At 63.3% G+C, this 27,789-nt stretch overlaps 2 protein-coding genes across 3 annotated transcripts in view; one reads left to right on the top strand and one right to left on the bottom strand.

Moving 5' to 3' along the window:
* ADAMTS13 (ADAM metallopeptidase with thrombospondin type 1 motif 13) overlaps positions 1-17,938 on the bottom strand; it is a 28,363-nt gene extending 10,425 nt beyond the window's left edge. For both annotated transcript variants that reach the window (XM_044264503.1, XM_044264504.1), the window contains exons 1-16: positions 15,930-17,938; positions 15,544-15,610; positions 12,067-12,206; positions 10,521-10,604; positions 10,228-10,352; positions 9,970-10,116; positions 8,441-8,581; positions 7,720-7,882; positions 6,802-6,906; positions 5,925-6,076; positions 5,746-5,809; positions 4,311-4,437; positions 3,764-3,912; positions 3,325-3,445; positions 2,671-2,751; positions 1,267-1,448 (exon numbers count right to left, since the gene is read on the bottom strand). In XM_044264503.1, coding sequence (XP_044120438.1) covers positions 1,267-1,448; positions 2,671-2,751; positions 3,325-3,445; positions 3,764-3,912; positions 4,311-4,437; positions 5,746-5,809; positions 5,925-6,076; positions 6,802-6,906; positions 7,720-7,882; positions 8,441-8,581; positions 9,970-10,116; positions 10,228-10,352; positions 10,521-10,604; positions 12,067-12,206; positions 15,544-15,610; positions 15,930-16,076 — 1,995 coding nt within the window. In that variant the 5' untranslated portion in view covers positions 16,077-17,938. The remainder of the gene's footprint in view (positions 1-1,266; positions 1,449-2,670; positions 2,752-3,324; positions 3,446-3,763; positions 3,913-4,310; positions 4,438-5,745; positions 5,810-5,924; positions 6,077-6,801; positions 6,907-7,719; positions 7,883-8,440; positions 8,582-9,969; positions 10,117-10,227; positions 10,353-10,520; positions 10,605-12,066; positions 12,207-15,543; positions 15,611-15,929) is intronic.
* Positions 17,939-18,899: 961 nt separating this feature from the next.
* REXO4 (REX4 homolog, 3'-5' exonuclease) lies at positions 18,900-27,622 on the top strand. Its single transcript, XM_044264502.1, has 8 exons — positions 18,900-19,144; positions 20,854-21,209; positions 22,545-22,682; positions 22,918-23,111; positions 24,283-24,371; positions 25,396-25,470; positions 25,958-26,032; positions 26,700-27,622. Exons 1-8 carry the CDS (start codon positions 18,926-18,928, stop codon positions 26,829-26,831), a joined length of 1,278 nt encoding a protein of 425 aa, XP_044120437.1. The 5' UTR covers positions 18,900-18,925; the 3' UTR covers positions 26,832-27,622.
* Positions 27,623-27,789: the final 167 nt, after the last annotated feature.

Here is a 27,789-nt window from a genome sequence, read left to right as displayed (position 1 = left end):
CTCCTGCTGTGGGGCAGAGGATGGAGCTGCTAGACCAAAGTCAAGGGCCACCAAGCCTCGGACCTCTCCCCAGGGCTATTTCAACTCACGCTAACGTCCACCTACTCCACCAAGCGCCTTTCTCTGCAAAGCACACATGGGGACACGAGCAGAGGAGCTCACGCAGGGAGCTCTGTCCCTGAGAGCCAGGAAGAGCCAGCGTCCACCCAGAGCCTCCTTGGGACCAGTGACTGCTGCCGACACTGCCCGGCACGCGCATCCCCTGACCCTCGGAGGCAGGCGGCAGCCTCGTGCCCATTCCACGGGGGGAAAATGAGGTCTGGGGGCGGCGGCAGAGACAGGATGAGAACCTGGCAAGCTCTGTGGAGGACCACGAGGCTTGGGAGAAATTTTGGCTGCTGGGTCGGCCCTCCTGGCACCCACCCCTTTGCCCCAGGACTTCTGCAGCGGGGGAGGGGCCCTCACTTTCCATTAGGAGGGGGCATCCCCAGTCGCTGGCACTTTCAGGATCCAAGCCAGCAAGCGTGTGGGCTGCAGCCGCCACTGCTCGGGGCACACACGTGTGGGGCGCTGGACACCCGCCGCACGCTTAATGCCCCTTATCTTTAAGAGGTGGATCTTCACGCTGACTTCATAATGTATGTATTCTTAGCCCCATTTTGCAGATGGGGAAACTGAGGTTCAGAAGAGTCAATTCCTTTGCCGAGTTCTTGCCGAGGCAGGATTCAAACTCCAGCCCACCTGTGTCCCCGGGCCCCAGCCCTTGACCTCGGCGTCTCCCTGTTTCCAGCAGCTGGGCTGCCCCTGCTCCAGGAGGGACACCCCCCACAGTGGGTCTCCAATCTGGGCATCCCACTGTCTCTTTCCCCACAGCCTCCTTCGGCCAGGCCTAACACAGGCCCGATCCCCCCTGCGCTTTACCCAGAACCCCCTCAGCAGCTCTGGCCCCAACATCCCAGTATCCGGGGGGGAAACCCCAAGCCCTGGAGACCCGTGCAGCCTCCAGGCTCCTCGCACGTGGGGTCCCCTTGCCTCATCCCTCCTCACGATGCACCCTGCGCACACATCGCCCTCGCCCTGCTGGGCCCGCAGCGTCAGCTCCTCTCAGACCCCCGCACCACAGCCCTCCCCGGGGGGAGCCACGACCCCTGCACGCCCACGTTCAGAACTGCAGGGACTCCTGTGCGCCCCCATGGGACTGCTGAGCCAAGGGGCAGGTGACAGCAGGAGCAGGCCCCGCCGGCTCCCCCAGGCCCTCCGGATCACCTGGATCTCCACATCGTCCTGGCTGGGTCCCCGGATGTGGATCTCCTCCAGGAGAGGCAGCCGGTCCTCGGTGAGGGCCACTCGGTACCCCACGCGGCTGTCCTCCAGGAGGGAGGGGTAGGTGGTGCTGGGAGAGATGCCGGAATTCCCCGCCACGACGTAGCGCCCTCGGATCCGCACGGCTGTGGGGGAGCGAGGCTGTGGGCGGGGGTCCGCCTCCCCCACACCTGTGGCAGCTGGGGCGCCGGCCCTCTCACAGAAGAGGTCCTGACTTAACGAAGGGGGTTGTGGCAACATGGGGACGAATCCCCAGGGCCACAGCTCTCCTCCCCCGGGGCCCCAGCCCTCCCCAGGGAGCCCGTCTGCCCAGTGCCCTGGCCGGTCAGGCAGTCTCAGCGGCAGGCAGGGGACACCCTCCCAGATGCCCATAGGCATCTGACCACACATTGGTGGCCCTGCACCTCTGTCCAGAACCTGGTGAGCACCGTGGACCTGCCCTCTCTCCAAGCCTGCCCACACGGAGCTCTGCAGGCGGATTTCGGGGGCTCAAGGCCCCCAGGACCATCCCCCCACTCCAGACGCCAAGGGCAGGTGTGGGCGCCCTCCGGAAATCAAGAAACACTGTGGCATTAAGTGGTAAAGGAGGCGGCCTTGCCCAGAGACAGGTGTGGCCTTTGCCCTGGGCTTCCAGGAAGGGACTTGAGTCACACAGACAGGAGTGTCTTTGCTTAAGGTGGGGGCCGGCCAGGCCAGAAAAACCAAATATGCGAAGCCGGACAGCAGCTTGGGTTGGTCTCCTCTGGGAACCTAGAGACCGAGGCCATCACGTGAGTCATCAGTCGCTCGGCCGTGCATCGTGTTCACATCACGACGTCCTCATCAAACTGGATGCTGAGCCCGGGGCAGCTTGGGCTTGGCGACAGCCCGTGCCCACCGCCGCACGCCGGTGCGGGACACCGAGCCCTCCCAGACTCCGCCCGACAGGCATCTCCGCTCTGGTTTCTTTCACCATCTCCTCGCCCTCGAGCAAGCCAGATCCGCGCGTAGAAACGCTCTCCGTGTTCTGGGGGTCCTCCTGGGGACTTATCCGACCTGGCGGTGCTGAGGGAACCCCCGAAACTGCAGGTGGTGTCAGAAGTGTGAGGGCGTCTGGGGGCGCCTGGGCGGCTCCGTCGGGGAAGCGCCTGCCTTCAGCTCAGGTCGTGACCGCGGGGTCCCGGGATCGAGTCCCGTCTCGGCTCCCTGCTCAGTGGGAAGCCTGCTTCTCCCTCTGCCTCTGCCCCCCACTCATGTTCTCTCTCTAGTAAGTAAATAGAATCTTAGGAAGAAAAGTCGTGAGGGCATCTGGGGGACGGTGTTTTCTCAGCTTCGGTTTGTCAGGGGCACGCCCTCGGGCCAGCTCACCCAGGTGTGTGAAGAGAGGCCTCCGGTTGGTGACATGTACGCTGGTCAGGTTGCGGGTCACGGTCAGGAACGTGACATACTCTAGAAGGAAGCGGCGGGTGGGGGGGATCTCAGGTCACTGACGTTGGAGTGAAAGGGGGATTTCAGATGTCCCCGGTGGGGTGGGGGAGGCACCTTGAGGCCAATAGCTAACAATGGGGTTGCCTCAGGCAGTAGAGGGTCCCCTGTCACCCGGGGCCAATGCAAGCCAGGCCAGATGGTCACCTTCCAGGGGGCTGCCCGGCCCAGGCGGAGGGACCGAATCCCAGGTTCCAGGCTCAGCATGTGGCTCGCCACAGGGAGGGGGCTCCAAGCATCTACTCTGCGAACGACTTGACCTCTTTCAGAAACTGAGCCGAGTCGCAGGCTTGCCAAGTATAACAGGGCCAGGCCACTCCTCGCTGTCCCCTGTCTGGGTCTTATCACAGCTACCCGGAAGTGCCACTGCCCGTGGCGGCCTCCGCCAACGGTCAGCTGCTCGGGGAGGCTGGCGAAGAGGAGGAGGGAGGCGGAGGCCCACGCGGAGGGTCCTGGGCTCGCTGCCGGGGCTCTGTGCAGCAGGAGGCTCTTAGAGGTGGGGGGGAGCGCGGCCGTCCATCCCGAGGGGAGCCCCACCTCTGGCCCTTCCGCCCGTGAAAGAGCCGGACCGCTGCTGGCACGTGCTGTTGTCCCCTCCGCACACCTGACACACGTCTCGCAGCTGCGGGGAGTCCATCGCGCCGTCACAGCCGAACGTCTGCGGAAAGAGCGGGGACACGCGGGTGGGTGACCCCAGAGGTTGATGGGCGGCCCTCGCGGCTTCCGAGGGCGACGCGGGAAGCAGGTGTAACTGACTCGCCCGCGGTCACAGAGGGCTCCGAACCTCCGGCCGGCTCCAAGGTCACCCCAGCGCCCTGGGAGCAGCCGTGCAGACTCCGCTGCAGCTTCATGGTGGCCAGCGCCCGTAGACGCCCCCTCACCCCACCCCCAGAGCCCCTGAGCCTCTGACTTCCCATGGGACTGGCCCCAAGGCCACCGTGGCTGGGAGGGCGCCCTGCTGCCCGCACACGCCTACCCTGCAGCTGCCCGCCACGCACAGGCTCAGGGTCCCATCCTCCCGCCGACCACTTGGCACACAGCGGGTCCCATCCAGGAAACGGTCCCCACGCCTCACAATGAAGGTCTCGCCGATGGCCCGGCACATGTGTCTGCACAGAGCATCCCCTGGGGAGGCAGAGGGACAGGGACCCTGGTGTAGGGAAGGCAACTCCACAGACCGCAGAGCACAACCCAGGCAGGCCCGCGCCACCGGCCACCACCCCCACCCCCGCTTCCTCCTGTGGGTTGGGGGCAAGGGTCTGGTCTCCAGAGGCTGTGACGCCATCTGGGCGGAGCAGCGTCCCGGAGCTACGAGCCGAGGAGCGACCTTGGCACAGCCCCCGTGTCATCGCACTGAATCCGCTCCCCGAGCAGGGCGCCCTGCTCCCATCTCCGTGTTACAGATGGCAAAGCTGAGCCCAGGCCTGTTAGCAAGGGGTGGTGCCTGGACGTGATGTGACCCACGCAGAGCCGGAGCCGGTGCCCGGCCCTCCACGGCGTCGGGGTGACGGGGCCAGCCGCACCTTGACTGTACTGCTCAGCGGGGCCCCAGCGGTAGAAGGAGGCGTTGCCTGGGGACAGGTACAGCGGTTTCCTGTCCGTCTGGGAGCACTGCTCGGCCATGAACTCCAGCTGGGTCTTCTCACAGGCCTGGCCGGGAGGAGGCAGAGGACAGGCACAGGAGGGGCCCCGGGATGGGGGCTTGGGGCAGGGCACCTAGGATAGTGGCCTTTGCCACTGGGGACCACAAGGCACCATGCAGTAACCGGGTCACTATGCGGGCGGGAGCCCAGCTCCTGGCTGCGCCTCGGGTCCCTGCTCTGTACACTGAGGGGGACAAGCCTTTCTCTGCTGATGCAAGAATCCGGGAGAATTTGCCAGGACAAAGGACACGACACAGACGTAAAGAGCGCTGCTCGCTGCCTCCCTTCCCCTGAGCCTGTGTTCCAGGGGAAGACTGCCCCCTCCCAGGCTGGGGAGGCCCCGAGTCTGCCTGCAGAAGGCGGGAGGGAAGGTCTCACCGGCTGCGGATCTTAACTCAAGGTCCAAGGAACCACCCAGTCTGATGGCCATGATCAAACCATGGACAGCGAGGACGGAGAGAAGGGGATGGACGTGGGGAAACCAGAACCCTCACACCCTGCAGCGGGGAAGCAGAGTAGCTTCCCTGCTGGGCCGGCTGGCGGGGGCTCCTCAAAGAAAGAACTGGACGGACGTAGAAATGCTTTATGACCCAGGGACCTCTCTCTTAGGAGTCTGCCCAAAAGAAATAAACACTGGCACCAAAGTCCATGGACAGACACGTTCCCAGGAATACGATTCACGACAACCAAGAGGGGAAAACGGGCTGGATGCCTACGGCCGGATGAACAGGTAATAAATACAAGGCCCGTCTGCACGAGGGGAGATTATTCAGCCCCAAAAAGGAGTGCACTGCTCACACCTGCCGCACGTGAGGACCCTGAGGACATGATGCTGAGTGAGAGAAGCCAGTCATGAAAGCTCGCCCACCGTGGGACTCCACGTCTCAGAAACGCCCCAGTGCAGGCAAATCCACGGAAACAGAAAGCGACGGTGTTGCCAGCGGCTGGAGGTTGGGGAAGGGGAGGGACTGCTTCATGGGTCTGGAGTTTTCCTTTGGGGTGGTAGAGATGGACCAACGCTACTGGGCTCCACACTTCAAAACGGGTGATTTGATATGATGTGGATTTCACCTGTGCTTGGACTGAAAGGGACGCTTTTAGGCAGGGGGTGCTCCCAGGGAGGGCGGTGGCATGTGGGGACAGAGGTGCGACACCTGGAGGACCCACTGGGGTCCCAGCAGAGACACAGCAGCACCCCACTCTCCAAAGCGCCCTGGCGTGAGCCACAGATCACAGCCGCCCCAATCCTTTGGCTCCCCCGGGGCCGGCACCACTGACCTGAGCCTCTCGTCCTGCCCAGGGGAAGCAGGCCTACCTGGGTGTTGCACGTCTCAGCCTGGAGGTCAGCGCCCACACACGCACGCCCTCCAAAGGCAGGCCTGAAAATGTCCACAAGACACAAGAGGTGACAGGTGACCCCCTACCCCCCCAACCAGGGACCGTGGAGCAGGCCCCCTCCCTCACCTGAAGGACAGGGCCCCCTCCCTGTGGTACCTGGGGTTGTTGCAGTGCCTCCTCCGGGTGACCACACCTCCTCCGCAGGAGCGAGAGCAAGGGCTGGGGGGACCCCAGCTAGACCAGTGCCCGTGCACCACCCCGACGGGGCTCAGCTCCGCCAGGGAGCGGCAGTGACCCTTGGAGCACCACTGCAAGAGAAGGACACGCCTTCCCACATCCAGGGCACCCACAGCCATGCTCACCCCCTACCCACAGGGCACCCCCCCAGGACACCCACACCCACACAGGTGTGTGCACGCAGGGACCCCCGCGCCCCCTTCCTGCTCAGGAAACAGTGCTAACCCCAGGCTAGAGGACAGGAAGAATCTGGCCACGCCGGGCAGAGAGGAAGGGCAGAGGCCCTGAGGTCTGCAGGGGAGAGGAAGACGCTGCCTGGTACAGCCAGCGAGAGGGAGCCTGGGTCAGGGAGCTGAGCCGCGTTATCACGGCCACTCAGAGCCTTTGTTTCCTCTGTGGGATGGGGGGACAACACCAGACCCAGGGAGGGGAGGAAAGAAACGCAGCACTGGTGCGGGGAGGGCGGGGCTCTGGATGCCCCACGGGCCCCTGGCAAGCGCTTTGTCAGTCTTCAGTGGTCCTGCAAACCTAGAAAACCCGTCCCATCTTCCAGGCCCTGCGAGAGGCTGGGCAGGTCACGGGGACACGGGAAGCATCTTGAGGCCCAGCTCTCCCCACCAGGTGGCCAAGAACAGCACCGGGGCCCTCTGCCTCAGCTAACCGATCCTCCTGTCCCCCACCCCAGGAAATCAGGCAGCCAGGCTTCGGGGCCCCGCATGCATGCGGGCAAGGGCACACATGCATGGGCACACACACACACACACGCACTTGAACATCCCTTGGTTCCTGCTCTGACCTTCTGCATGCCGCACTCTGTCCCATCCAGGAGAGGAACGAGGAGGCGGCTACAGCTGCTTTGGTCCAGGGGGTCCGTGTGGCAGGACAGAGCTTGGCACATGTCCTAAGAGGGGAGACAAGTGTCTGGTGCGGGGCCACCACAGCCCATTGGCTCAGCATCCAGTCTTAATTGTACCCCCACACCACAGGACCCACTGACACATACGCTGTTCCATGGGCACTGGTGGTGAGGGAGAGAGGGCACAGCACACCTCTCCACAGGACAGGGACAGGGATGCTGACCAGGGCCCATTTTAGGGGCCCACAAATACGATTTCATTTCTTTCAAAATCAAAAGAAAAAGATGATCTTTGAGATCAAAGATGTTCTAATATGTAATATTAATATAACTGTATTTATAATACTCATGTAATATTTAAAACACTGATAATAAGTCTCAATATTTCATGTAGAGGAAGGGACCATGAAGGCAAAGGTGCCTGGGGCCCATGAAAGTCCTGTCAGCCCAGGGAGGAAGCTGGCATTTGGGGCACCTGTCCCCTTCATCCCTTCATCTCCCCTCCCCCTGCCAGCTTACACGGCTGCTAAAGGCTTTGGTTTGGAGGTCACTTCCTCCAGGAAGCCCTCCAGGAAGCCCTCCAGGTTCCCATTGGGTTGGAAGCCTTTAGTTACTGCCTATTGAAGTTCCCTGGGCACAGAGTCAGGAGCCTGCTGGGGTCCGCTCTACATAATTTGTGGAATGAATGTGTCAAAATGGGGAGCAAACATGGGGACTCTTCTTAAAAAAATTAAGAATTTTAACAAGTGACCCAGCCTGGCCCAGCAGGCGCTCGCAGTGGGGCATGAGCTGGGCATAGGTGGAGGGAGCTCGGGCGGCATGGTGGACCGGGGTCGGGGCTGGGGGGACACGACTCACGAGGTGCTCCCTGGTGAAGGTGCAGGCCACGGCCTTAGCACCAAAGGCCACGCGGCACTGCTCGTCTGCGCCATAGAGGAGGCCTGGCTGCGCCTGGGGAGGGCGCCCCGCGCTCCCCGCCTGCGGCCCCGGCAGATCCAACAGGCAGTGCGCCCGTCCTGCGCTGCAAGGAGAACTGGGCTCAGGCTGCGGGTGGACACAGGGTGGGGGCGGGAAGGGGGAGAGGGCACGCGCGGGGGAGGACCGGAGTTCTCAGCATGAGAGCGGCCCCGGGCTGGGAGGCGGCTCAAATCCAGAGCCGAGGGGCCCGATGCAGGGGTGAGGAGGGGGATGCGACCGGCGGGGGTTGCACGGATGGAGGGTGGAGGCAACGGCGGGGTGGCTGGGGGGACTGTGCATGGATGGGGCAGAACTGAGGGGTGGACGCAGGAGCGGGCAGGACGGAGGGAGCGGGCACCAGGAGGTGTGGACAGAGGGAGGGGCACAGGCTGGAGGGGCGGGGGAAGGGTGGGTACACGGGGTGTAGGGGGGAGGTGGAGGATGCAGAGCCCTGGGCAGGTGGTGGGGCTCCACACGGAGGGAGGCACAGGACGGGATGGGACTAAACGGGCTGGGCAGGGCTGGGGCAGAGGGAGGGGTGGGTCTGGGGGACAAGTGGGGGTGCGCCCCGCGTGGAGATGGGGGCATGGGGAGGACAGGGCGGGGTGAGCAACTCAGCTACCTGAGCAGCTGCAGCACTTGCCGGCGGCTGCAGGCAGACCAGGTCAGATCGCCAGGGGCGGGCGCGGCGTCCTGGGAGGCCATCACGTGGCCGCTGGGCCCGCAGCCGCTGCCCGGTGCACCGTCATGCTCCACACCCAAGCTGTGCGCGGAGGCAACCCCTGAGGGTCCCCTCGCCTACCCACCCGCCCCGCCCACCCCCGCAGTCCGGGCCTGGCGGACCCTCCAGCCGCGGGGTTTCAGACCCCAGCGGCCTCCTGACCCCGTCGCCAGAGAGCCCTGCCTCAGTTTCCCAGCCAAGAGAGCACCGAATATTAGCCAGAGCCTCCTGCCTCTCTCTGCTAATAAACGTCGAAAGGCTTTAAAAATGGCGAGGAAAGCCACGCGGTGGGGTTAAAGGTCAGGGACGGGGTCCTGAGGCACCTCCCTGGGTCGGGGGTGCGGGGCTGCCGTGGTGACTTTCTTGATCTGTGGGTTGACCCAGAGTGGGACAATCCATCCACTGCCTCTGTCCTTAGATTAGTAAAGAAGTCGAGAAAACGCCCAGGGCTCCGGCCACCGTCTCCACTCCCAGGGGAATGGACACTGGTTTTCAAAACCTTCTTTAAAACAAACAAACAAAACAACTTTTTCCTCCAAAACAAGACAGATGGAGGCGCTGTGGAGGCGGGGTGGGGGGGTGGGGGTCAAGGGTCAAGTGCAGGGGCTGGAACCGGGAGAAGGTGGAAGTGCTGGGGCTGATGTAGGGGTGAGGAGCCCAGGCTCACGGGGCACCTGAGCCGCCCACAGAGGCAGGGGTGCGGGGGCCGCACAGAGCTCAGCAGGGCTGGAAGGCCTGGGCCGGTGGGCGCCCAGGGAAAGCAGCACAGACCCAGGTTTTTACTTCAGGAGTCTCCGTGCTGTACGCGGGCGCGACTTTCATAATGAAAAGACTTAAAGATCTTCGAGAAAACTCGCCACTTCGGTAAGTGACATAGACCGGAGCACAGATATGCCTACAGAACGCAGAGCGCCCGCAACAGGAAAATCTGGAAACAGCCTAAAATCCAGCAGCGTGGGGTTAAATAACGTGCACCAAAAAAATTATAAAAACTCTGGGGAAGATGTCCGGGATGTATTGCTCCATTAAGAAAATAGTAACGAGACAATATACAATATAATCCCAATTTTGCAAATAAAAAATGATGTGTGTGGGTAAGAAATGACTAAAACAAAATGTGAACAGACGTTCTCTCTGGGTGGTAGGACCTGGGATAATTTAGACCGTCTGCTTTCTCTTTACCTGAATTTCCTAAAAAACTTATTTTCTAATTGTTAAGTTCATCTTGCTTGTTTTTTGGGGAGAAAAGGGTTTTTAATCACCTGGAAGTCAAGCAGTATCAGATTTCCCAGCCCTTGTCCCTCCCCCACCTCCCGAGTCCACTGGGGCCAAGGCTATAGGTTCCTTCCAACAGACTCTGCCAGCCCCGACGTGACCTCCTGGGAGCCCAGGTCAGCTCCTAGGCCTCAGCTTGGGGACAGGGTGCCTACCTGTGTGCGATCTCATGGGCGATGGTCACCCCCAGGTCAAAGCCAGTATCCTCAGTGATGAGGCAGCTCCAGGAGGACGAGCAAGCACCCCCCAGCTGGGTGACCCCTCGAACCTGCCGGTTACCATCTGGTAACTCCAGGTCAAACCTTGGGAAGAGAGGACAGACATCCGCACGGTGTGGACATGCCCGCCGGACCGCCTTTGCAGAGGGGGGCAGCTCCCGGGCGGGCTGGGGTGCCCCCGGGGAACGCGGCTACCTGGTGATGTAGAGGACCAGGTCGGCGTGCCCCGGATCTGCGTCGTCCTCGGGGTTGACCGTCCTGCTCCACTCACAGACACTCAGCAGTGACGCCGTGATGTTGCCCGTGATGCTGGGAGCATCCTGGGGGATCCAGTAAGAGAGGCTGCGTTTACAGAAGCAGCAGCCAGCGGGGGCCGCCGGCACCCAGTCCTCACCGCAGCCCTGTTACGAGGCGGAGACCCACGGGAAGCGGGAAAGAGAACAGAAATGGGTTTTCTGCTGACTCTGGGCTCCCAGCGCGGCGCCTACCTCGGGCTGGGTCAGGATGAGCATCTTCACTAGATGTACTCGGAACTGAGCCCCCAGAGATGGGTCCCTCAGCAGCTCTGACCCCTGTGGGGGGCAGGAGAGAGGGGACACTCGTGTGGGCCGGCGTGGCCCGACCGGCGCGCTGGGGTCCGGAGAAGACGTTCCATCGGCACAGGGGGAAGACGCCGGTTGTCGGCCGGAAAGCCGGCCGCGGGGCCGGGCAGATGCGCTCCTGTCCTCCCCTTGCTCAGGCTACACACACACACACACACACACACACACACACACCCCTGAAACAATGGGACACAGGCCATCGTTATCAGTCTAGAACATTCCGTTCCAACCGTGCCTCTCTCTCACCAGATTCGTCCTGTCCTTTCTCTTTTCTGTCCATCCACCTGAGACTGTTCTCTGCTTGTCTAACCTGCACGTCTCCATGAGGCGGCGCGAGGCCCCCCCTCTTCACAAGCCCTTTCCTGGGTACCCCACAGAGAAGCCCCCTCCCCACGCCCCAGCCAGCCTCCTTGCTCTCTCTCGCCACGTGTGTCAAGATGTCGATCGCGGCTGACTTGCCGTGTGGCTTCTGGCACCAGCTCGTCCTCTGAATGACACACGGCCCCGGGAGAGCGTGGCGCGGCCCCGGGCCTCGGCTGGCCTGGGCCGGAATCCGAGCACCGCCGCTTCCCTTCCCACACGGCTCAGATGCTGCTAAGGGAGCCCAGAAGCCCAGGTTCCGAGTCTGTCAAGTGGAGGGAAAGCCTTCTATGGCCGTCAGCCTGGGGGACTTTGCCTTTTGCCCAAAACAGGTGGCCGTCCCCGAGGCAGGGCACATTCGTAGGGGCAGCCCACCCCCCAGGGCCGGCACTCTCCTTGCCGTGTTGGTCCTGATCTCCTGACACTGCCGAAGCTTCCGTGGCAGCCTAGAGCAGTCACTGTGTGTGTGTGTACGCGTGTGTGCGCGTGCGCATGTGTGTGTCCCACGCGTGCCCTCCAGCTGCGGGCACGGGTCTCACGTTCCTTTCCTGACTCGGTCTCTTCGACACCACTCAGTGGGAGTCGTACTCTCCACCCACCTTCACCCCCAAAGCCAAGTGAAGGGGAGGCCAGCCGCAGTGGGGTGCCCACAGGAAGAGGCCGGCACTGCTGGCCGAGGTTCCCACGGAGCAAATGGGCTTCAGGACAGAGGCCAGATTTGAGAGTCCCCTGGAGAGAAGGGACCCAAGTAGCAAGAGGCCCTGGGGTGTACTAGTGACCCAAGAGGGGGTCCTGGGCCCTCACCCACCTCCACTCCAGGTGAGGGAGGGAAGGAGGAAGCAAAGTGCAGGCCACACACACACACACACACACACACCGCAAAGTCCTGGGCCGCAAGCATGACCCAGCCTTAGGGTTACACCGAGTTCAGCCTGAGTTCAAACTCCCAGGCAAGCCAGCTCGATCACATTCCACCCAAGTTCCTGGCGTGGGGCGCCGTGTCCAGAGGCTCCTGAGTCCCACGCGTTGGGGCCGGCGCCATCCAAGGAGCCGCTGCACAAGGAACACTCACCATGTTGAGGTTAGTGAGCACGTAGCGCTCGGTGTCCTCCTGGTGAGCCCGATAGACGTCGGGGCCCACGGCCAGCAGCAGCTCCAAGTGCAGGACACTCCCCGCAGCCTGTCTCCGGACGCGAGGGGAAGGAGGACGGCCTGCTGAGGGAGGAAGCGGGGCTGACAGCGAAGGTTCTAGAAGGAAGATGACTTGTGGCTTTGGACCCCCACACCCAGGTCCTTCCTAGGCTCGGAGACACCGTGTGAGCCCGGTCCCTACTACTTCCCGCTACAGAGCTCAGGGAGACAGGGGTCCTCAGCTCTCACCTGGGGGACATGGGGGGCAGGCAATCCCTGCCTCCCAGCTGGGTGGACACCCGGGGAGCGTTTCTGGGCTGGACCCACTCTCAGCCCCTACCTCCGGGAGCGGGTCTCCTGACTCCTCAGGAGACTTGAGGGTCCCAAGCTGTCGCAGGTCACCTTCTGCGGCAACTGTTAAAACTAGCGGTGGCTAGCCCAAGAGGCTGCTGGGTCTTGGATCCCACCCGAGGGCCAGATCCCGTAGTGGCCAGGCATCCCGGAGCATCTGAAAGGGCCTGGTGGCAGTGCAGCGCCCAAGGAGGGAGCTACTGTGTGGCCTTTTGGTCCTTTATGTCTCTCCAAAGCCCCAGGCACTGGCTCTGCATCCCTGATGCCCCTCTGGGCACCTGTTGGAGAGCAGAACAGGCTCGTTCCATGATGACAAGGCTTGCCCAGGACAGCGCCCTGCCTGCACCCGGAGGCAGCCCGAGGGCTGGACAAGCAGGCCTGGGAGGCAGCAGGACCATCTCCAACTGGGATCCTGCCCAGAGCCACCGTGTCAGCCCCAAGCGGCCACTCTCTGTCTTTGGGCCCCGTGTTCCCGTCCGCGCTAGCAACCAATACCAGCGAGCGACGTCCTGCCAACAGAGCGTGTCTGTGAGCGGCTGTGTGAGCTAGGAAGGGCTGTTTGTAGGCTGAATGTCCACCTGTTCACCAAGTAGACGGTTGGGGGCACGGCTGATGGCTGGCCACGTGCTCCCCTGCCCTCCCTGCGCCCCAACATCCTGATGAAGATGGTTCAGTCACGGCTGCGGCATTTTGCATGGCTCCCCGGGCATCGGGGAGAGCTGGCCCTCCCCCCAGAGCTGTCCCCGAGGGCATCCCCACCCTCCTCTCCCAGGGGCTGTACCTTGGATGACTTCTGGGGTCTCGGGGACTGTGGGGACCTTGGGGACAGGCCTGTGGATCAGGTGCGGCTGGGCACGAACCCAGGGAGGCACCAGCTCCTGGTGCTGCCTCCTCACCGGCTGGATGTAGAACCTGTCCGCACCCACCAGGATGTCACCCTCCTAGAGAAGAGAGAACAGCATGGTACGGAGCCCAGTGGCCCCACTGCGTGACAGGGCCTCTCTGGGACGTCACAGCACCAGGCACAGACCTGTCCTGAGCTCTGTCCAGGGCTCCTCTCCAAGTCCAGTGCCCCCAAGCCCATCCTTGTGGGACAGCTGGGGAGGACCCGTGCCCTTTTGGGCTGTGCCCACTTCTACACCTGCAGCCAACACCCACCCCCACCCCCACTCCAGTCCTCCCTCAGGTGGTGGCCTTGGCCTTTGGAGAGACACTGGCGGGGTCCCACATGTACAGAAACAGGGAGTGGCTCCAGGGAGTAGCTAGGCCGGTGCTAACAGACAGCACAGCAGTCACCAGTAGTCCCAGGCTGCCCAGGAATGGTTTATGTCCCGGCCCACGCCGAGCCGCACAACGCAGCAACCAGGGAGGGACACGTCATGACGTAGGCGGAGACGGATGCGCGGTGACCGATTTACACGGCCACCGGACACCAGTCCTCATCACTCCTCAGCCAAAGACCCTGAGAGCCAATCGAGTGACCGGTCCAAGCTCTCCTGGGACAGAGCCGGAATCAGAACGCAAAGGGTTGACGGCCAAGCCCCGGTTCTTTCCGTTCCATGGTCCCCCAGGTTCACGCCTCGCTCTGCCACCGGCTAGCCCAGTGGCCTTGGGGAACTCAGCCCGCTTTTCCGAGCCTCCGTGGAACACGCCCTCGGAGGCCTGGCGTGAGGCAAAGATCCAATGCGGTGTCCTCTGGCACACCTGGCTGGGCACCGTGGGGTCCCCCTGACCCAGCACACCCTCAGTGCGGCCTCTCCCGGAGGCGAAGCCGGGCTCCCACTCACCAAGCCGCCCGAGCAGTAAGTGACTCTGGCCCGGGCGCCCGGGGGCAGCAGGGGGCGGCCTCCCGTGAAGCAGAGGTAGGTGGGCCGCCTCAGTAGCCGGAGGGAGGCGTTCAGCACGCGCTCGCTGGTGAAGGAGGTGGACAGGAGGCTCCGCTCCGGCGGGAAGGAGACGGTGATGCGCCGGCCCCAGGCGTGCAGGGAGCAGCGCGGGGTGGTGCAGGGAGGCCCCCGGGGCCCGTCTTCACAGACGCAGCTGAGAGGGGCCACATGGAACGGAGGCACTGCAGGGACAGGAGGCTGCCTTGCTCAGCCCTGCTCGGCCCTCCTCTTCCTGCCCTGCGGAGGGGGCCCTATCCATTCCCTTTGGCACGTGGAGATGCGTGCTGGCCTGGAACCCCGGTGGGGGGGTGCCTGGGTTCAAATTCAGCTCCTTCTGGCTGGGAGGAGGGCAGAGTGCAAGTCGCCTCTCCCATCTGGGCCTTGCCCCAGGGCAGACCAGCGCTCACTCAGCACACTAGCCTCGACCCATGAGGAGTTTCATGGGCGCCATGAGCCCAGTGGGCACAGCAGGTCCAAGTCTAGCCCCTAGGAAAAGCAGGTGCCCGAGACCAGCCTTGCCAGCCTTCTCCACCCACCTGCCTCCCCCCTAAGGAGCCCCCGGAGGAGTTAAGGATCCCAGGCCGTAGGAGGGGAAGAGCTCCAAGGAGCTGGGGTCCCGATTCACAAGTTTCCACCCCCAGGTGGCCCCAAGCAGGGCTCCGTGTGCATCTGACCCAGGCCCCAGACAATTTGCCACAAGAGAGACATCCCTTATTTTCTTTCCACCCTGACTAGCCCACCCTGCCTTTGGTCCCCAGCAGCCTTTAGATCAATGGCCCAACTCAGAAAGGGGCCTGGCACCGCACAGAGGTCCACAGACTGGGCCCAGAGCCACAGGAAGGCTCTGGTTGGGCCTGAGCCACGGCCTATCTTGTTTCTCACAGAAAGGATAAATATTTCCATCCATGACCAGAAACCACAAGAGCTCCTGTGGCTTCCCTAGCCCAAGGGAGGCCCCGGGGCAAAAGGGGCCAGCTAATCAGTAACTGTTTCCTTGAGATACTGAGCAGAAGCCTGGGGTCAGAACCCCAGCTTGGTCCAGAACACCGAGACCGGCTTTCATGGACTTGGCAGAAGTCCGGAGTTGATTAACAGGAATGATGGCAGATTCTTGGGCTTCCTCCCCCCAACAGAGCCCTGACCCTGAGAACCCCCTGCCAAGAAGACCCCACGACAAGTACCTTTTAAAGTAGCTTCAGGGCCGAAATAAGAAGTCACTTCCTCCGGCTCCAAAGCCTGAAGAAATTGCTGCAAGACAGAAAGGACAAGGGAGAAGAGAGGAAGGAGGGGGTGGCAGAGGGGCAAGGCAAGGGGCAGGGGGAGACGGGGGGGGGGTTGGGGGAGGAGGACACAGAATGGAGAAGCCCATTCCTTCCTCAGTGAGCACACTCCATCCCCAAAACCCCACGCTCAGATCTGCCCCTTGTCCAGGGGCAAACCCCAAGGCTGAGAGAAGACCCCAGGCAGTTCCCTCTCTCCCCAGGGCACTCTCCTTCAGCACCCAGAGGAGCTCAGATTCCCGGCCCCAGGGCTCCCCAAACACCTCGACGCCTGCAGACTCACCCACCTGCTGGAAATCGGAGAGTCCCCAGCAGCCCAGGAGAAAGAGGGCAGAAGTGAGAATTGCCCCCAAGCCTCTCTGCCAGGGGTGAGGCTCCCTCATCCTCGGGAAAACCAGCCTGCAGCCCAGGGAGAGAGCCTTGTGACTGGACATCTGGCCGGTGTGGAATGTGGTAGACCCCGGTGGGCGGGAAGATGAGGCTGTGTTTACTCTTGGGAGCTTCCTCTCGGGGCAGGGGCCATGGGAGTGGGCAGCCCGCAGACTCTTGCACGAGGTGAGTCCTGGGCCCAGGGCAGCGGATCCTACATCCTGGGATGGGGCTGGGCCAAGCAGCAAAGTCACGAGGAAGGAGCACTGGACCAGGGATCATGGGAATGTGGATTCAGGCGTGATTCTAGAACCCAGGCTGGGTTACTGTCCCCTGACTGAAGGCAGGCTGCGCCTTCCAGCTCCGACCGACACCCTGTGACCTGTCCTGCTCGCCACTCCCCGTTCCCTGTGTCTCGCTAAAATCATCAGGAGGCAATTGCTACACAAGCTCATTTATCTGGAATGAAGAATTGCTATCCAGGCCACTGAGATTTGGGCCACGACCCAAATAAGGCCCCACTAGGGAGCAAAACTCAGAAGGATTCGCAGCTAAGATAGGCCGCTTGGGTGTGTTGCTTACAGACAATTTGTGATCGGTGTCGGCAGCAAAAAGGGAACCCTTATGACATAATCTGCACTGAGGCTGTCACTGCCGGTCTCTCACTATGGGGGGCTTGAAGGGTTCAGGGTTGGTCCCTGGAATATTTGCACTTTGGACCAGTTCAAGAGGTCACGTGTCCACTGGTGAGGACAGGCATATGGCCGGTCTCCTTAATGGAGTCCTGGCTCCATTTTGAAATCCCTTGACATATAAGTGATCCTGTTTCATTCCACCCTTCCTCACCCAGTGCAGATCCCGGGCCCCCCACTACCCTCACATCTCAAAGACACTGTCTGCCTCAGTTGCTCCCCCTCACTACTCACTATCCTGTGTCTGGCCCCGGTGGACAGTCACAGAACCAGGCCATGTGGCACCACACTGCCCTCAGCATCACAGACCACCTGGCAGCCCACTCTACTTTCTGGAAGGTTCTTGGTCATACTCTCCAAAGCACTATTTCCGGCTCCCTCACACCTCCAGGACACCACCCCCCGACTCAGCTGACAGCTAGCAGCTAGCGGGGGACTGTGCAGGGTCCCTGCCCTGGTGTCCTCTGTTATCCCGAGGCTGCTAGGATTCCATCCCGGGCTGGTTCGCTTTCCTTTCCCAGGCCAGATCTGCGGGATTACCTTAGGCTCTCCCCACCCATCCCGTGTTTCCCCTTTTACCTTTCCCGGTACGTCATCCCAGTTCTCGCTGTGGGCGCCTGACTGTCTCTGTGACTGCTCCCTGGAGACCCAGAAAGACACACTGCCCCCTGATCCAAGCTCATCACCGCAGGCCTGGGCATCGGTCATGGGCTCCCACCTGGCCTCCCCGCCCTCTCGTGTCCGCGCGCCCTCCCCGTCCCATTTCTCACAAGTGGCAGTGATCCTTTAAGAACTCAAGTCAGACTGCGTCACCCCCCAGCTTTAAAGCAATCGATGGCTTCCCCTGCCCTAAGAGTAAAATATCCAAACCCTTTCCGGCAGCCTCCGAGACTCTGGAATCACAGGTGAGACGCGCCCTGCTGCTCCTGTCTCCCCTGGGCGCACAGAGCCTGAGCCGCTCCAGCTGGCTTCCCCGTCTTCAGACGCATCAAGGGCTTTGCGGGTCTTCCCTCGGAGCCCTGGTTCCCCATCAGGTTTCACATGTCACCTGCTCAAAGAGGCTATCCCTTGTGACCCGATCTATGCGGCCCCGCCCCCCCATAGAGTGGGCACATTCAGAGAATAAGAATCAGGACTTTTCGTTAAATTTCCATTTTCGATAAACAACGAATACTTCTTGTTTTAGTCTAAGTATGCCCCGGATATTGCAACTAACGCGTCGGGCACATGGAGACAGAAATTATTCCTTACCTGCCATTCCCACGACCCCGGGCATCCTGCAGGCGGTCTGGTAACCGCACCCCCTCCCCACGCCCCGGGTCAACCTCCTCCCGCTGCCCGGCAGTTGCTGGCACCCGAATGCCCCGGCTGGTGTGTGAGCCGTCTCCCTGGAGCCCCCGGCCCCGCGCGCAGACCCACGTGGGGACTTTCGGGAAGCCGAGGCACCGCGGGGCCAGGCAGAGGGCGGCTGGTGGTTTATTCTCACCGCCGCTGCGCAAAATGATTCTCAGCATTGTTACAATGTTTCCTCATTGCTGTCGGCTGACGCTCAAGAGCCTCTGCGGCCGCGTTGCGCTGGGGTCGACCTTCGGTCCCTGGGACTCAGTTTCCCCAGTCGGGAAACTGAGGAAGGAGGGGCGGAGCCCGGGCCGCCCGGCTGGGGGCGTGGCCCTGCCCCGCCCGCTCCGCCCCCCGGCTCCGCCCACGCCCGCCCCAGGCCCGGCCGCCCAGCGTCCCCTGGCGGCCGCCTGCGCCCCCGCGCTCAGCAGGCCCAGCCGCGGTGCTCCAACGACTGCGGCCCCCCAGTTCCCTTCCGGCGTCCCCGTTTCTTATCCCCTTCCTCGCTCTCGGAAGATCCTAGGCCTCCCCGAACCCTACCCTCGGTCATGGAGACCGACGCCGCTCGCTGGGCCGGTGACCCCTCTCCCAGGCGGGCGGAGAGCCTCGTCTTGCCCCGGGCTGTGCGGAACCAGGGGCGGAGGCCCGGTTTCCAGCGGGTCGGGAAGAGAAGAGCACTTCCGGGGGGCGGGGGGGGCGCACGTGCGGCGGCGCGCGCGGGGTCGCTTCCGGGGTGCGGGAGGCGGGTGTCCCCGGAGTCGGGGTTTGGGGGCTGGCCTGGGCCCGCGCTCGCTGGGCAGAGCTCGGCTCGGGGCCCGGGCTGCGGGGCTCCGGCCGCGGTCTAGCGTCGGGCCCCGGGGGCCCCGGCCGGCGGCGGCGGCGGCATGGCCAAGGCGCTGATCCCCAGGCGCGCCCCGGGCGCCCCCCTGGCCGAGCCGGGGCCTGTCCAGAAGCCCCCTCGGAGGAAGAGCAGGAAGACGAGCCTCCGGAGGAGCAAAGGGCGGGAAGCGGGCAGGACGCCGGGAGGCGGCCCCAGGGCCGTCGTGGCGCGGCCTCCGAAGGCGCCGGAGGACTTTTCCCGAAACTGGCGGGCGCTGCGGGAGGTCAGGGCGGCGGGGCCGCGCGCGGGACGGGCGGGCGGGGGGTCCCGGCGGGGTCGCGCGGGCCGAGGCAGACCGGCCGCCTCCTCTCCGGGCCTGTCCGTGTCCCCCGACCGACCGCCCGCGGGGCCCCCGCTAGCGTCCCCGGCGGACGGAGCGTGACCGGGAGTGCGGCCCGCGCGGCGGCACCGGGCCCCGCTCCGCAGTCCCGCTCCGGACGCCGGGGGTGCCGCGCGGCCGGGCCGCCCGCGGACGCTCCTTTCTGCCCCGGGGTCCGCCGTGATTGTCGGGGGCCCCTCGGAGTTGGCTGCTGGGTCCTGGCTGGTTCCAGGGGAGGAAACGGGCCGTCGGAACCGGGCCCGGCGGCGCGCGGCCGGTGGGAGCGTGGCGGGCGCCGGGCAGAGTCCCGTTCGGGGGCCGGTTTTCGGGACTCCGCTCCCGAGCCTCGGGGTGAGCCGGACAGACCGCAGGAGCGGCGGCCGTGTCCCGGGATGCTGGCGGCGCCCCCGCCTGTGTCGGGGGGCAGCGCCGACGCGGTTCCGCTGGGAAGCCCCCGGGTTCTGGACGGTTTCTCGAGTCGCGACGCCCCCTCTTTCTCCCAAGAAAGGAAAGCAAGATGAAGTGCGTGGGCAGGGTGGTTATGAGGGGGCGAACCTCGTGTTTTCTCTGTGTCCTACAAGGAACCAAATCCGTCCATCATTCTTTTTTTTTTTTTGCATTTAAACCATGTGTATTTTTTCTTTTTTCTTTTCTTTTTTTTTTTTTTTAAACTGGCTTATAACGTATTATTATTCCCAGGGGTACAGATCTGTGAATCCACGGTCTCACACACTTCACAGCACTCACCATAGCACAGCCCCTCCCCAGTGTCCGTCCCCAGCCAAATCTGTCCCTCCCCAAATCTTAAACCTGGTGGGAACTGGTTAAGTCGAAACCCAGTACCCAGTTCCTCGTGTCTTGTCTCATGGCCGCATAACCAGGGTCTTCACTGTGGCTGAGAGCAGCCAGGCTGGGACCGGAGCACCGGGGGAAGGTTGGGCTGGTGGAGAGCCGGTCTTGGGGGACAGAAGGATGGCCCCTGGCCGCCCTTGAGCCGCCTCGACAGTGACAGACACTGTCCTCCCGGGCCTCATCAGTGGGAGAAGTAGCTCTTTTTTTTTTCTTTTTTTATCAGAGAGAGCGAGCGAGCACAGGCAGACAGAATGGCAGGCAGAGGCAGAGGGAGAAGCAGGCTCCCTGCCAAGCAAGGAGCCCGATGTGGGACTCGATCCCAGGACGCCGGGATCATGACCTGAGCCAAAGGCAGCGGCCCAACCAACTGAGCCACCCAGGCTCCCGAGAAGTAGCTCTTGATGAACCGTGAATAGGAAAATGGGTCCCGCATCCTGCCCTCGGGCTCCAGGTCAAGTAGTCCCTGCTCAGTGGCTCAGGAGGTGCTTAGATGGAAAACTCGCTTTGAAGTTTTGTAGGAACCAGGAAGCCGGTATCCATTCCTCGTTGTAATCAGATAAGTGGAGAAGCCATTTCACCACAACCGACTTCAGATGGGCGTGAGGAAGGGCTCCTCCTAGACCGTGTGAAAATGAGTCCGGGATGCGGGTAGCCGACCTACGTGACTGATGTGCACGTACATGTGTGTACACATGTTTTCCATCTTGTGCGTGATTTCCAAATTAAGACGTGTTGTGTATTTTTTTTTTGGGTTCTGTTAGCTCCTGAAACGAAAAACCCAGGCCCCGGAAAAGCCTCTTATCTCTCAGACGGAGTCCAAAAAGCAGCCCAGGATTGTCGCACAAAAGAGAAAAGCGATGCCCGATGCAGCACAGAGACGTGAGATGGGGATGGAGACCACAGACGCCGAGGCCATCGCCGCCTCTGTCCCTTCAGGATCTCCAAGGAACAGGAAGATGCCGGCACCTCCCACACAGGCCAGCGGAGCAGAGCACGGCGAGAAAGGAGCCAGAAAAAGGACAGACGGCAGTATTTCTCCAGAAGGAGGAGACCTCAAGCATAAGAAGCGGAAAGCTAAGGAGGTGACTTTGGCCTTGCCTCCGGCCCTGCCCACTGAGTGAGTACAGGTGGCCCACCCAGTCCCCTCTGCCTCCCTGTGTGGCCATCAACCCCCTGGGCTCATCTCCAAGAACAGAGCCCCAGCACCTGCGGCCCGTCTCCTCCGGAGGCCTAGGCTGGCGCCCTCCCCGCCAGCGCACGCCCTCCAGCACCTTACCCCCTGCTGCTTCCTGGCTTATTCCTCGGGTCCTTGGAGGCAGAATGAGGGCAGGGTGTGTTCGGTAACTGTTGTATCTCCAGGGTCTAGGGCAGAGCTTGGCCCTCATTCACAGGCCTCCAGTAAAGATCTGTGGGGTGAGCGCACGCCAGAGCCGGAAGGACCCAGGCCTGAGAGCGGTTCCCGCATCTGGCGAGTTGGGTGCGCAGGGGCGAGCTCCTGACCCCCCGCCTCGGTGTGGTCATCTGTGGTGTCGGGCGGGGACCGGGAGGTTGTGAGATGCAGGGCGCTGGGTCAGCACCTGGTGGTTCCTGAGCAGACCCGGAGGGGGGGCGTCACTCACGCAGGGACGACCAGGAGCCAGTGGCTGCCTCTCAGTGGCTCGGCTGGAGGTGGCCTGTCTGTGAGGCAGGCTGGCGGTGAGTTGCCTGGGTCCCTGAAGGGTCCGGGAAAGACGGGTTGGCCTATGCCAGGGACGCCCTCTGGAAACGGAGCAGGCATGACAGGGCCCTCCCGCCTGAGGCTGATGTCAGGCAGAAGGCACGGCCAGAATGAGACACTTGTAGGGATTCTGCGCGCATGGTCACAGCAGACCCCGGGACGGAGCAGCTCATGCTGCCGATGGCCAGAGGAGTGCGTCCGCTCAGTGCGGTCAGGAAGAGATCTCTAGGGACATGACACTGAGCTGAGCCCGAAGGACAGAATTCATCAGGCAGGGATGCGCCACGTGCAGGGGCGTCTGTGTTCAGGCCTTGATGTGAGGACACTAGAGGTCACTCCTGCTTCGTGCGGAGGGGGAGTCAGTGTTTCCATTTCGTGGCCTGCACTGGTGGTTCAGTGATCGAATTCTCGCCATTTCATGGTCCTTGCGTTCGTGTTTTCTGAATGTTTGGTGATGAACCTGCTACTTTCTCAATTGAGAAACCAGCATCGATGGTCATTAGACCCGGCATGTACGTTTACAAGGTAAACGTCCTTGTATTTCCGGTTTGTCTGCGGTTCTGAGTTGGGGATAAGGAGCCGGTCTCGTAGGAAACAGGAAGGCGGGAGCCTGCGCCGGTCAGTCCCCGGGAGCCGGTCAGTCCCCGGGAGCCGCGTACCACCCCCGCTGCCCCGCCCCGCGCTGCACCAGCACCTGCGCGGACCAGCGCGCAGCCTGTCCCCTCTGCCTTGTAGAGAAGACATCTGGTTTGATGACGTGGACCCGGCGGACATCGAAGCGGCCCTGGGCCCCGAGGCGGCCAGGATAGCAAGAAAGCGGCTGGAGCAGAGCGCGAGCGGCATCTCGCTGGTGAAGGAGCAAGGCTTCGGCGGGTGCGCGGGGCCAGGGCCGCGGGCGGCTCTCGGCCGAGAGGGTGCGGGGTTGGGCGGGAGCTCCGTCCCCGGCCCCCGGCTGAACGCTAGTTGAATTGGGCAGGCGCGCCCCATCCCGTGAGGAGCCTGAGCGGGGAGAGCCTGTCCGCGGGCCGTGGCCGTGGGTGGAGCGCTCTCGGTGCCCGTGGCTGCGTCCCGCCGTGTTGATTAAACTGGAACCTTTGGCTCCCTTCAGCCTGACTAGAGCCTTAGCCATGGATTGTGAGATGGTGGGCGTGGGCCCCCAGGGGGAGGAGAGCATCGCCGCCCGAGTGTCCCTCGTGAACCAGTACGGGAAGTGTGTTTATGACAAGTACGTCAAGCCCAGCCAGCCGGTGACGGACTACAGGACGCCGGTCAGCGGGATACGGCCGGAGAGCCTCACGCACGGTGGGTCCTCCCGGCCCACGAGCCTGAGGAAGGGCGGTGCCTGGGTCCCTTCTCCCTTCTCCCTTTTCCTTTTCCTTTTCTTTTTTTTTTTTTATTAGTGTTTCAAGTAACCTCTGTCCCCAACACGGGGCTTGAACTCCCGGCCCCGGGACCGAGTCCCGCGCTCTACCGACTGAGCCGGCCGGAGCTCCTCGTTCTTCCTCTTGTCCCCTCCTGTTCGGAGCGTCCGCCGCAGCCGAGTCCCGACAGTCTTACCTCGGCCGGGGTGGCTGTGGGCAGAAACCTCGCGGGCACATTTGTGTCCCCACCTCGGTGTCACCCAGACAGGCTGACCCCGTGCCAGTGTGGGGTCGGGAGGAGATGCGGGGCAGATCGTAGGGTCTCGTCTTTGTGAGGACTTCGGGGAGCCACGGGAGGGTCGGAGCCGTGAGAGGCCTGGCTCGGGTTCTAGCAGGTGCCTTCTGGCCGCGATGTGGGGAACAGACTCGGGCCCGTGAGTGGGGAAACGGGGAGCGGGAGCACATGCTGCTGGTGACCTGGTGCGGGGGAGCCCCCAGACCCAGACGCATCCTGAAGGCAGAGTCTGTGGGGTTTTCTGGTGGATTCGTCCTGTGGGAAGAAGACCAGAAAGACCCTGTAGGGGGACTCCGAGGTTAGGGGCCTGGAGAGGTCCTGGAAGCTCTCAGGATCCAGGCCACACTGCTCCTTCCTGGCCCACTCGGGTCTGCTTCTCGGGTTCCCTCTGCACACCTGACTGACAAGGGGTGCCCCGGCCTGGCCAGCCCCTCAGCTCTAGGCTCTGATAGGTCCTGCGTGGGGTGGGCTGCCCGATCTAACTTCCTCTGTCGGGGTGGGGCGGTGGGCAGGCGGAGTCACGGGGCGCAGGCACGGGGAGGGCGGGGGTGCCCCGGGGGCGTCTGCCGGGAGAGCCAGCCTCTCCGCCTCTGGGCCCCAGGGTCTGGAGCAGCCCTCCTGGCTGTCCGCGGGGAGCACCGTTGTTTTTCTCTCCCATCGGAAAGCCCGCAGCCCGAGCCTGGTTCTCCCGGGACGCCCCACGCGCGTTCCCGTCGGGCGGCTGCGAGCGCCGCAGGGGGGCTGCGGGGGGCTGGCGTGCGGGGCTCCCCGGCGCGGTGCGCGGCGCTGACGGCCGCGTCCTCGGTCTGCGCGTCAGGAGAAAGGCTGGAAGTCATTCAGCAGGAAGTGGCTGACTTGCTGAAGGGCCGGATCCTGGTGGGACACGCGCTGCGCAACGACCTGAAGGTACGTCGGCGGCGGCCCCTCGGGGGATCACGGCGTCCAGCGCTCGGCCCAGTGAGGGCCCCAGATTCCAGTCTCCGTGCTCTTCCCATGCCCTGGGGGGAGTGCCTGGCGTTTCCTGCTTCTCTAAAAGGCAGCTGAGGCACTTGAGTGAGGGGACGTGTCCGCGGAGTCCTCACAGCAGGGCGCGATGCCCCCTGACCCGGTGCCCGGCACTCGAGCACATTCCAGCACACAGAGCCAGGCCGCTGCCGCGTCCCCCAGCTGGCCGGGGCCCACGGCTCCTGTGAGGTCCGAGCCGCCGTCTGTGGGGAACGTCCCCTGCGGCCGCCGGACCGTCCTTGGCTCCCCGTCTTCTCCCGGCAGGCAGGCTCCAGGGGCCCCAGAGGCGGCGGCCTCCGGCCTCTGCTTCTCGAGGGTCTCTGCTGCAGCTAGAACTGAGCCGCCGGTCCTGATGAGGGCGCGGGACAGGCGGAGTGGGAGACTCCTTCCTGGGCGTGGGGCTTCTCAAATAGTGTTCCGGGGAACCCGGGAGTTCTCCGATGTTTGAGGCAACCCTGAGTGTCGGTCTGCATTGCCTTGTGAAAATTTGGAACTGTGGAAGCAGACAGTGGGCCATCCACCCAGTGTGATGCGGGGCCGTACACCCTCAGCGGCCACCGCCCTGCCGGTTCCTGCTCCCTCCCCACGCGGTCAGCTCTCTCCTGAGGTCGTGCGAGGAGCCGCTGCCGTCCGCCACTGTCCTGACTTCCCGCACATGGGACACCGGCTCGCCACGTGGGGACTCTATGCTTGCGGGTCACGCGGTGGCTGTTGGTCTCCCGTGTCCCCAGCTTCAGGAGTGCGTCCTCGGTAACTGGGTTCTTACGGCCGAGCACCGTCCGCGGACAGCGCGATGGCGGTCTCTCAGAAGTCCGGTTCCCACCGGTGTCCTCCCACTCGAGCGGGTTCTGTGTTAGGGATCCTCGTAGGAGGCGACGTGAGAGAAGGGGGTCCCACCGCCGTGACCGTCCCCCTCCTCTTCCAGGTGCTGTTTCTCGACCACCCCAAAAAGAAGATTCGGGACACTCAGAAATACAAACCGTTCAAGAGTCAAGTGAAGGTACGAACAGGAAGCGGGGCGCCGCCGCCGCTGTCGTGGTTGGCTCTGGCTCCTGACAGCATATCGTTAAAGGGGATTGGTCTGTGGTTTGGGGTCACTTTTTAACTCTTGAAAGGTTAAAAGGAAAAGCAGAGATCTGAGCGCTGCGCTCCGAGGTCTCTGTGGGTGAGAGCAGGTTCTCCCGGCTCCCGTCTCTGTGCCGAGAGCCCTGGCTTTGGGGAAGGAGCTGCCCGCGGACCTGCTGCCACGGAGGCCTGAGGCTGAGCGGCGGAGGTGCCGGCTCCCTGCCAGGCCCTCCTCTCCGGCCGACGGCGGGCTCCAGCCCGGGGGGACCCCGACGCCTCTGGTGAAGGCACACTGACGGGCCCTGGGTTGGGCTTGAGGTGACTGGCCCGCCCCCTGGCCTGGTGCGGCACCCACCCCTCCACCAGCAGAGCCTGCAGAGGCTGCCCCTCAGCGCGCGGTGTGCTGTCCCCTCCCCTGGCAGAGTGGAAGGCCGTCTCTGAAGCTGCTTGCAGAGAAGCTCCTGGGGATCAGGGTGCAGGAGGCCGAGCACTGTTCGGTAAGTGTGTCCTGGGGTGAGAGTCCTCAGGACTGGAGGCCGTGCCCGACCTTGCGGCCAGGACGCCCGGTCAGGGGCCTGGAGGACTTCCTTTTGGAAGGCCCCGGGCCTGTAAAACTGAGGAGACAGAGTGGGCTCACAGGACATTCACTGCGTCCTGAGTGTTCACATTTAGCTGCTAAACACTGAACACAATAACTACCATTATTGCAGTCGTTTGGAGAAAAAGCTCCCCATCCAGACTGAAGGCCTTTTAGGCTGGTGCAGCCAAGGCCGGCTGGCCTGCTGGGCCTGGTGACAGGCTCCAAGGCTGAGGCCAAAGAGTGTGGGCGCCAGGTGGGCCTGTGGAACCCGGCCCCCACATCGTGGCCTCGGTCCGCCTCCCACTCAGAGCCCTCCCTCCCGCCTGCGTGTCCGTGTGTCTGTGTTCCCGCCTGCGTGTCCGTGTGTCTGTGCATCACAAGGACCGTCCCTGTCCGTGCCCCTCCTTGGGTTCCTTTCTTCTCCCGTAATCGGGGCCCCGGAGTTCCCAAAGCCCGGCCAGGACCGAGTCCCTGAACCCCTGCTTTGCTTGGCTTTCTCTGGTGCTTGGGCAGTTGGGGGATTGGGTGGCCCGTGGCTGTGCTTGTCACCTGCAGGGACAGTCACAGTGGTCTGTGTGCTCTAGATTCAGGATGCCCAGACAGCAATGAGACTGTACATCCTGGCGAAGAAGGAGTGGGAGAGGACAGCCCAGGACAGGCGCCCAGCAGCCCCCGCCCCAGACGCTGGCCACGTCTCCATCCGCAAGCGGTCGTGACCAAACATGGGACAACTCGGGCCTGCCCAGAGCGGCATCTTGGTCGAAACTCATTCTCCGTCCTGGTGGCAGGTCGCGAGCTGCTGCTGAGAACTGCTGCTTCCCTCCGAGTTTGTGGTCTGAGAGCAGGTGTCCCTCCCCGCACCCAGGGGGCCAGCAATGCGGGCAGGAGTGTCTGTCCCAGGCAGTGGCAGGTGGGGACGGACAAGGAGGGGCACCTGGAGCTCTGGCAGGACGGGGGTGGGGCCACCTGCACCATGCTGTCACCGCAGCTTGGTGGCAGCTTTGCTGGGGATGTGCCAGGTCCCGGGCATGGAAAGTACCCGGTTGTCTGCACCTTCCTTGGCTGGGGGGAGGGCCCACTCCTTCCTCTGCCTTGCGTCACGGAAAGAGCACTGGCCTCGCGGGCCCGGCCCCATCTGGGGCTTAGCTGTGGCTGAGATTTTCTGAGGCCACCGATCCCCACCAGCCCCGCCCCCACCCCACCCTATACCCCCCCCCAAGTTTAAGGGCAGGGCCCCAGCTGCGGTGGTGAGGCTCAGGTTGTCTGAGCTCGGCGACGGCAGTCACTCCCAGAAGTCGGGGCCTCTCCCCTTCTGAGACGGACGTGCTGAGCCCCGGCTGTTGGACTGGAGCCTCGTGTGGGTTTGGCCCAGGAGTGAGAGCGGCCGGGAGCAGCGGGTTGCACTCGGTGCCCAAAGCGCCAGGCTTGACCAAGCCGCCTGACTGCTGCCCGAGGAAGACCCAAGCCCGCAGAGGGTACTGAACATGAATACAGGTTTTTACTGGAGGCGGAGCTTCTGCAGGTTACTTTGTTGCCCTTGAGGACGGCTGCGTCCAGCCGCCGCACTGACCAGGCCAGCACCGTGGCCTGCGTGACGCCTGCCGAGCCAGGCCCCCAGAGCACTGCCCCCCGGGACGCTTCCACGCCAGGCACTGGCCTTGGGCCTCACCCTGC

Source organism: Neovison vison, chromosome 9 (assembly GCF_020171115.1).
Source record: "Neovison vison isolate M4711 chromosome 9, ASM_NN_V1, whole genome shotgun sequence".
NCBI classification, from domain to species: domain Eukaryota; kingdom Metazoa; phylum Chordata; class Mammalia; order Carnivora; family Mustelidae; genus Neogale; species Neogale vison.
The sequence above is the reverse complement of the archived record's forward strand: the minus strand, read 5'-3'. Positions and strand labels throughout refer to the sequence as shown.

Coding starts and splice junctions, on each gene's coding strand:
- REXO4 (XM_044264502.1), top strand. CDS start 18,926: ATGGCCAAGGCGCTGATCCCCAGGCGCGCCCCGGGCGCCCCCCTGGCC. Junction 22,683..22,917: donor AAGGAGCAAGGCTTCGGCGG/GTGCGCGGGGCC, acceptor GGCTCCCTTCAG/CCTGACTAGAGCCTTAGCCA. Junction 24,372..25,395: donor CGCTGCGCAACGACCTGAAG/GTACGTCGGCGG, acceptor CTCCTCTTCCAG/GTGCTGTTTCTCGACCACCC.